Below are 8452 nucleotides of genomic sequence, written 5' to 3'. Positions count from 1 at the left end.
AGACCCCTGCCCCCAACCCCCCCCCCCCCCACCCTTAGGGACCTCCAACCCTTCAGAAATTTACCTAAAATTAGGTATATCTATCTACATTAACTATACCGAAATTAACCATAATAAGCACTACATTTATCTAGAAGTGTTTTATTTCTTTGCTGAGTGAAATGCTGTTTCTGATTCATTATCTTATCGTATTCCCAATGCCTCTTCTATGTTGTAAAATCTGCGTATATGAATGTTTTCTAGGAATTATTGTTTTCTCTGAACTCTTCGAATCAGTTTAACAAAAATATATAAGAGCTGCCGATTGAGGATTGAGTATGGGTTTGTAGAGGCCTTGAATTTCTGCTGTGTAGATGTAAATTGCACTTGCATTTTCAAAGACAGGAAAGTCTGAAGCACTCAGAGAAATAGATAAATTAACCCAAAACTCTGGACAGATAAAGCTTGCTATTCATGGAACAGCAAGGCTGATTTTTGAAGGACTTTTTTCCTCATACAGTTGCTCAGTGACCTCTACAGAGGGCAGAAATGATCTGGTTGAGAGTTAAGACTTTTAAAGAGAAATTTTTAGTCTCTCTAGACGCAAATTCAGTGTGTAGGCACCGTGGTGACAGGTGCTCTATAAATACCTGCCAAGGGGTAACAGCTATAAGGTGCTGCTGAGTACCTGGAGAATGGTGCAAACAGGAATTCTGTTTTCTCAGGCATAAAAAAAACCTACAAGGTTTTGTTTGTTTTGGGTTTTTTTTTTAAGTATTACCTCTGTTGCTGCAGAGAAAAAAAACAGGTATTTTTGTGAGGAGAACCTATTTAAATACTAAATGCTGTGTTGCTCTGATGAGTAGCTGATGTGTGTGTACCCTTTGCTTGGTTAGTGGGAACAGGGGATTATACGTATATCTATCTACATTAACTATACCGAAATTAACCATAATAAGCACTACATTTATCTAGAAGTGTTTTATTTCTTTGCTGAGTGAAATGCTGTTTCTGATTCATTATCTTATCGTATTCCCAATGCCTCTTCTATGTTGTAAAATCTGCGTATATGAATGTTTTCTAGGAATTATTGTTTTCTCTGAACTCTTCGAATCAGTTTAACAAAAATATATAAGAGCTGCCGATTGAGGATTGAGTATGGGTTTGTAGAGGCCTTGAATTTCTGCTGTGTAGATGTAAATTGCACTTGCATTTTCAAAGACAGGAAAGTCTGAAGCACTCAGAGAAATAGATAAATTAACCCAAAACTCTGGACAGATAAAGCTTGCTATTCATGGAACAGCAAGGCTGATTTTTGAAGGACTTTTTTCCTCATACAGTTGCTCAGTGACCTCTACAGAGGGCAGAAATGATCTGGTTGAGAGTTAAGACTTTTAAAGAGAAATTTTTAGTCTCTCTAGACGCAAATTCAGTGTGTAGGCACTGTGGTGACAGGTGCTCTATAAATACCTGCCAAGGGGTAACAGCTATAAGGTGCTGCTGAGTACCTGGAGAATGGTGCAAACAGGAATTCTGTTTTCTCAGGCATAAAAAAAACCTACAAGGTTTTGTTTGTTTTGGGGTTTTTTTTTAAGAATTACCTCTGTTGCTGCAGAGAAAAAAACCAGGTATTTTTGTGAGGAGAAGCTATTTAAATACTAAATGCTGTGTTGCTCTGATGAGTAGCTGATGTGTGTGTACCCTTTGCTTGGTTAGTGGGAACAGGGTGGGGGATTATACTCACTTAAAATAAGGTTTTTATTCATTTATCCAGTAATCTAGATAGATAAGATGGCTGCTGCTGAGAAAGATCCAGACCTGAGGCTCCTGCAGAACAATCCATCGGGTAAGGACAGTCCTTTCTCCAAAGCCCTGCTGCTGTCGGATCCTGTTTCAGTTTCTCTGAGGAGACACGTGGCCCTCAGAAGATTCTCTACCAGAAGCTTTTTGTTCACAAAAGTCTTACTCCTGAAAAAGCATGCAAGGGTAGAGAATCATTTGATAAGGAATTTCTCCCTTAAGTTGATAGCTGGTGAGTCTGGGACAGTTCTTTAGAGTTAATGCAAAAATACCTCTTTAACTTGCCCAGTTTTGTCGTGCTGCTGCTGCTCCTTTTAGTCAGAGCACCAGCTGGGTGTAACATGACCAAACTGATCAATGGGAATATAATTTACAACTTCTGCATTCTGACTTCCTTACCAAGATTGTTTTTCAGTCTCCTGTTGATATTATTTGACTTCCCTGTGCTTCCTGCCATTTCCTTTTGCAAAAGATATTTTTTACCAGGAACACGGGGAGTGAAGCAAGGATCAGTTTGAGTTTTGGAAGCACTGGTAATTACATATGGCTTAATTAGGCGTATTAAAAGGCTCTTCAGTCCGTTGGCTAAAGCATAAATATCCCTGTTTTTTCCCTCCAGACCCCAGCACCTATCAGAAGAGCAAGTTCTTGGAGACTGACTGGAAGACACCGATGCTGTCCGTGAAGTCGCAGAGCCGCGTCAGCCGCTGTCCGAGCGTGGCCGAGAGCAGGGATGGGGGCATTGGCACCTCCTGCTCGGACAGCACCGAAGGTGATGGGCACCACTGGGTCAGAATGTAAAAGCTGGAGGGCACAACCTGTCATAGTGTCTGGAGACTGTTTCAAATCCAGGTGTCTGGAATGTAACCAAGTGAGGAAGGGACTGGCTGTTTCTCTGAGCTTGGTTATTGTTTCACTGCTGTGGTTTTAACTGACTAAGAACCACCAAGTCACCAAGGTGGCTTTTATTCACCAACAAATGATTTATCAGCAAGTCTGTTGTGTGAATTTTTTTCAATTTTTTTAAAGAAATAATTTATAGGTGCCTTTGTGCAGAAGTGTTTGGCTCTGCAGTGTTAGAGCTGAGATCCCTGCAGCCTGGCCCTCAGCTGTGGCACACTCTGTGGAATTTCCTGTCCCAGCAATCCTTTCCACCTGTATTTTCATCTTCATTGATTCTTTTTTCAGCGATGAGGACGTTTGTGGTGTTCCTTAAAGCTCTTCACACATCCGTGTGTTTCAGGGAGCCTTTGGAACGAGCTGTCGATCTCAGTAATGTGCCAGTGAAATGGAGGCTTTAACAAGTCTGGCTGTTGGAAGTATTGCTAGAAATACCACGTGAGCACATGTTTAAGTGTTCCATCAGGCCTCTCTCAGGGTAGTAAAACACCCCTTTGGCAGGTGGGGGCGGGGGAGATGATTTCCCTTTGGGAAATGGCCCTTGTGAGCACTGGTGATGTCACAGCCTTGTTTGTAAGAGCCGAGGGTGACCTGCAGCCCTGGCTGCTGCTGAGGCACGCTGAGCTCAGTACATTAGTCAGAAATGTTGTTGTGAAGACCCTCAGCGCACTCAAGGAACTGATTGCAGAACCCACACGTGATGTGCTGGCCAGGGAACTTGGGTTCCTGACAGTGACACCAGGGGTTAAATTTAGGGGCTGTAAAATGAAATGGAGCTGTCTCCTCTTCGCCAAGGTGAACGTGCTTGCTGCTGCCCGGTAGCATGGTGCTCTCTGGAGTCCCCCGGCACAGCCAAGCAGGGGCTCAGAGATTTTCTGCCCTCACTGCTCATTTTCGATGAAAGGGTCGAATGCCTTTATTGTGACAGTTCTGTAGTGTGATTTCGGTCTTTGCAGAGTCTGATTTGGGTTGTATTCAAATTGCAGTGTTTATTCGTTGTTGTAGCGATTCTTAGAGGGTGCAAACAGGTGGGAGGGTGACTTGTTGGAGCATCATGTGGGGATGGGCCTTTGGCCAGAGCCCTGAGGAAATCAAGTGTGTGTTCCTGGGAGAAACCTGGAATTACTGCGACACAGAACGTATCAGGACAAGGAGTGAGAACAGGCACTTTGCTGTTTGCCTTTCTCAGCCCTTGCTGTTGCTGTATTGAAATCTGAGAGTTGCTAAGAATAACCCCGAGTTCCCTGCAGCCAGGTTTGGTGCCCTGCTGGCAGGACAGGAGCTCTGTCTCACTTCCTGTGGCAATAGGTGAGAGCCATTGCTCCAGCTCTAGGACAGGCTCTTGCTCTTGTCCTGGAGGAGCTGGAAGGTCAGATCCTCGGGGTCAGCGATGTTGGAGCCTCATCATGGGCTCAGGGAAGGCTCCTGTTAGCTCTGCTCACGCTTCGGAGTCGCTGAGCTGTGGGACAAGCAGAGCAGGATCACGGGCTCAGTGTTCAGCTCAGTAAGTTTTCAGCCTTTTTATTCAGTATCAAGGACTTGATTTCTAAACCTAGAGAAAGATAACATTATTGATTCAAGATTATACTAGAGCAGCTTAAAAACAAGGATTAAAAATACAGATTAAACTTGGATTCTTCCTGTGGTGGTAGGAAAAGGCCAGCAGGTTCCTGAAACTTGTAGTGAGGGGGAACACAGGTGTGCCTGAGTCATGCTGCTACTACTGCTGCTTAGGAGGACGTGTTCAGTGGGAAAGGAACTGGTTTTAAAATTATTTCGGAAAGCTCACTGCAGGGTTGTATTTTCAGGCCTGTAATTAGAGTATCACTCTTCTTGTTCCCTAGACTTTTGCAATTCCAGTAGCGGTTCCTCATTCCATCCCATCAAAACCCAGGTGACCATTCCAACAGCCCACGTTATGCCTTCCACGCTGGGTGCCTCGCCCTCCAAGCTGTGCTCTGCAGGGGACCAGGGCTGTTCCCAGAGCTCTCCAAAGCCTGCTGTGCCAGGCTCTGCCCCTGACCGCCCGGGGCTCGCGAGGAACGGGGACTTGAACGCCGGGAAGTCCTCTCAGGTGCCACCCAGGGACCTCCTGCGTCTCTACGGGACTTTGGGGGAAAATGGCTGTGAGCACCCCTGGCCTCCTGCTGCTGATCACACGAGGACAGAGGACACCTGGAAGTTTGACACCCCTACCATCGAGCACACCCTCAACCAGTCTGTCTTTCTGGACAGTCTTTGCACTGACCCTCTGCACAGGTGCCAGAAGTTCAACCCAAGCTCTGAGGCAGGGAAGGACCATTACAAGGTGCTGCCAGAGAGCAAACAGACACTGGGGGCCAATGGAGCCTGCGAGCCCCGGGACGGGACATGGCCCAGCGGGAGCAGGCTGATGCCAGCGGGACTCCAGGCCAACAGTTTCTTTCCAAAACCTGTAGTAACTCCCCCATCCCGAGCGTGGATGCAGGAAGGCTGCACACTGCACCCCCACCAGGGAGTCTGCGAGCTCAGTGCCTGGAAGCAGCAGCTGGACAAAGTGCGGCTGCAGGTGGAGCAGATGCAGGTAGGCAGCTGCCGTGTGACTGCGTGAATTTGAAACCCTTCCTGTCTCTGTAGTCGGGAGTCATTGTCCCAGACGTAGGAAGCGAGGGGGAAAATGTCTCATGCTTCTCCCTGAGTGACACCAGAAGTCTCCTAATGGTCTGTTTTTACAGCTTGTGGTGTCACAGGTATCGTTTGACACGCTGCGTGTGCAGAGCAGCCCTGGATTATGTTACAGTGCTGCACCATCTGCCAGATCGAGAGCTGCAATACCCTGTCTGATAGAAACTGTGAAGATAAAGCATACCAAGAGGTTTTAAACAGTATCTAGAATAGCTTTGTTCTGTATCTAGGGTTAAGAAAGACTTTTTTGGAAAAAATGCATGAAACTGCAGTTTGTTAGGTGGAAAGGGTTTGTTTACCACCTCCCACCAGCTGTACCCTAACGGAGACAAATTGTTTCCAGCGAGCTAGCACAGTGATCTAAAATTATTTGTTAATCTCCAGTTGTGCTTGGGCAAAGTTTCTTGTTCTTGGACATCAACAGAGACTGAAATAGCCGTGCCCTGGCATGCAGATGAGCACACAGTGTGCAAAATAGCTCCAGCAGTGTTGCAATTACCCCCGTGGGGCACAGAGCTCTCCCTCCTTGCTTTGTCTCCTCTTGCAGTTACAAAATGGAGGCACCTGCCCCCATTCCTCGATGTATTCCCCATCCCTGCCTACACCTGACCCAGCTCAGTGGATCAATATCCTGAACTCCAACGAAAACCTGCTCAAGGAGAAAGAGCTCCTTATTGACAGGTGAGGCTTTGATACTGATGTGTGGTTCAAAGACTCCAGTGCATTTCCATTTGGAAAGGAAAAGTTTGGAAAGTACCAAGGAAAGCTCATTTCTCAGAGTCTCTTTTTCCCAATTGATCTTGTTTTGTTGCAAAGAACAGTATAAGGACCTTAGAGAACAACCTGTGCTCTTCTCTCCTTGGAATTAGGATGATGATCCTGAAGGGCTTAAATAAATTAATTTTAGTTATGGTTTTCTGTGCTTTATAAGGGATAAAGATTTCTGTTCATGTCATGATTATCTGGAATGTCAAAACTACTGCCTCTTTTGCTTAAGGACTTTCTGGGAGCTCTTTGAGACCTTTATTTTAAATTTGGGTTTTGTGAGTTTGGGCTGGCAAACAACATTTCTCTTAGATAAGGCCAGTGGTCCACTTACTTTTTTGAAAAAGTAAGTCCTAATGAAAAGCACCTTCAGCATTTGGACTTTTTCTTCCTTATTTTGAGCCATCTTCTGTCTGTTGATTTCATTCCTAAGCTCCAGAGCCAAGCTGGATCCTCCAAAACATGCAAGGCTTGTGTGTTTTATCTGTAATCATTGTTGGGGGAAAGGTTTTGCAGGGAGGGGAGGGAAGAAAATTTAATAACAATTGTAAAAAAGTCTAAATGTTTACCTTTCAGATGATTTCTCTGCAGGCGAGCTCTGAGTTGCAGAATTCTGCTTCTGCTCTGCTTGTCTCTGTGTGGAGCAGCAGTTGTGGTGGCACTGTTTGTGTTGTGCTGCTCTCTATGCTTGAGAACAGTGAATTGCCTCTTCTGTTACAGACAAAGGCAGCACATTTCCCAGCTGGAGCAGAAGGTCCGGGAGAGTGAACTGCAGGTTCACAGTGCCCTGCTGGGCTGCCCAGCATCCTATGGAGATGTCTACATGCTGAGGATGCAGGTACAGCAGGTGTCAGTGAGAAATAAGTGTTGAATCCAATTGGCCCTGCCCCTCCTGCTGAGGTGTTTGCTGAGCAGGACTGTGCAGAGTCAAATTATCCCTTGTGTGGAGTTACCATCACCTCTGTGCCCCCTGTGATTTCCAGCCCTGAGGTCCTTTGGTTGGATTAAAGCTGGGCTGGTGATGCAAACACCTGGCAGCACTGGCAGGTGCTATTTCAGAGCGTGTCAGATGGGATGAGGACACGGCCCTGGGACTGCCGAGGGCCAGTTTGTAACTCCCCAAATTCAGGGGCTGTCTCTGCCTGCAGGAGCTGCAGCGGGAGAACAGCTTCCTCCGAGCACAGTTCACAGAGAAGACCGAGTCCCTCAGTAAGGAGAACATCGAGCTGGAGAGGAAACTGGCTGCTGCAGAGGTGGATGTGAAGCTGGTCCGGGAGTCGCTGAAGGAAGCGGTGCAGAAACATGCCGAGGAGTTAAAGAAGCAGGAAGAAAGGGTATGATCCTGTTGCTCTAGAGATGGGAAGGGGTGTTTTCTTTGTCAGTGTAGTGCTGAGGTGAAACTTTTCTGTGGCAGTCTGTAATTGCAGGTGTTCTCTCATCTGCCTGTAGACTATGGGTCACAAGCAAAAGCCTTTCCTCCTGCACTTAGAAGCATTTCAGTACCTCCTCTTTTAACCAAAAAAAGCCTGTCTTTAGCTAAATGAGCAGAAATGAGTTAAGGTGATGTTGTATTTTGGTGTTGTGTGGTGTGCAAAAGCTAAATGAGTTGGCTTACAGAAGACTGAAGAATAGATAAGAAGTTATATAAACTAAACCTGTCTGTAACTGTCCCTGCAGGTAAAGGGAAGAGACAAACACATTAATAACCTTAAAAAGAAATGCCAGAAGGAATCTGAACAAAACAAAGAGAGACAGCAGAGAATCGAGACCCTGGAACGATACCTGGCTGATCTTCCAACCCTTGAGGACCACCAGAAACAGAGTCAGAAGGTAAAACTTCCCCTGAGTTGCAGTGGCAGCTCTTCACATACTTGCTCAGGTGACTTTTCTATGGTTAAAATTACTCCCTTTTTGTTGCAGCTGAAGGAATCTGAACTGAAGACTACTGCCCTGCAGGAAACAGTGCTGGCACTGGAAACAGAGCTTGGAGACGTCCAGGCTGCTTTCAGGGAGCAAGAGCTGCAGCTGGAAACCCAAAAACACAAGGAGATGGAGCTTCTGTCCACTGTGCGCAGGTAGGAATCAGGAATCGGCTTCATCTTGGCACTGCAGGAATTGCTGCACAAGAAAGGTCATGCACAGTTTGTGGGCTGGGATGCAGACAGGGCAACACTGGCATCTGATATGAAATTAATTGCACTCCTCCTATTGTTTCCCTCCTTAAAGTAAGGGAGACACCGTAAATAAAGTTGTTTTTTCCCACGGTGTTCTGCTAATTGCAGCTTGCAGGACAAGTTGCAGCAGTATGCGAAGAATCCAGAGAGAGGACCCTCTGCCCAGGATG

The 8452-nt window shown here is 46.1% G+C and overlaps 1 protein-coding gene across 1 annotated transcript in view; it reads left to right on the top strand.

The window, feature by feature from the left end:
* The first annotated feature begins 1430 nt into the window (after positions 1-1430).
* The window catches only part of CEP85 (centrosomal protein 85), an 11081-nt gene continuing 4059 nt past the window's right edge, over positions 1431-8452 (top strand). The window contains exons 1-9 of the mRNA XM_008635152.2: positions 1431-1825; positions 2399-2551; positions 4524-5242; positions 5891-6024; positions 6829-6946; positions 7257-7442; positions 7786-7938; positions 8029-8183; positions 8391-8451. Of these exons, the coding sequence (XP_008633374.2) occupies positions 1771-1825; positions 2399-2551; positions 4524-5242; positions 5891-6024; positions 6829-6946; positions 7257-7442; positions 7786-7938; positions 8029-8183; positions 8391-8451 (1734 nt within the window). The 5' untranslated portion in view covers positions 1431-1770. The remainder of the gene's footprint in view (positions 1826-2398; positions 2552-4523; positions 5243-5890; positions 6025-6828; positions 6947-7256; positions 7443-7785; positions 7939-8028; positions 8184-8390; position 8452) is intronic.

The sequence above is a fragment of the Corvus brachyrhynchos genome, unplaced genomic scaffold (genome assembly GCF_000691975.1).
Source record: "Corvus brachyrhynchos isolate BGI_N302 unplaced genomic scaffold, ASM69197v1 scaffold65, whole genome shotgun sequence".
NCBI classification, from domain to species: Eukaryota; Metazoa; Chordata; class Aves; order Passeriformes; family Corvidae; genus Corvus; species Corvus brachyrhynchos.
The sequence above is the reverse complement of the archived record's forward strand: the minus strand, read 5'-3'. Positions and strand labels throughout refer to the sequence as shown.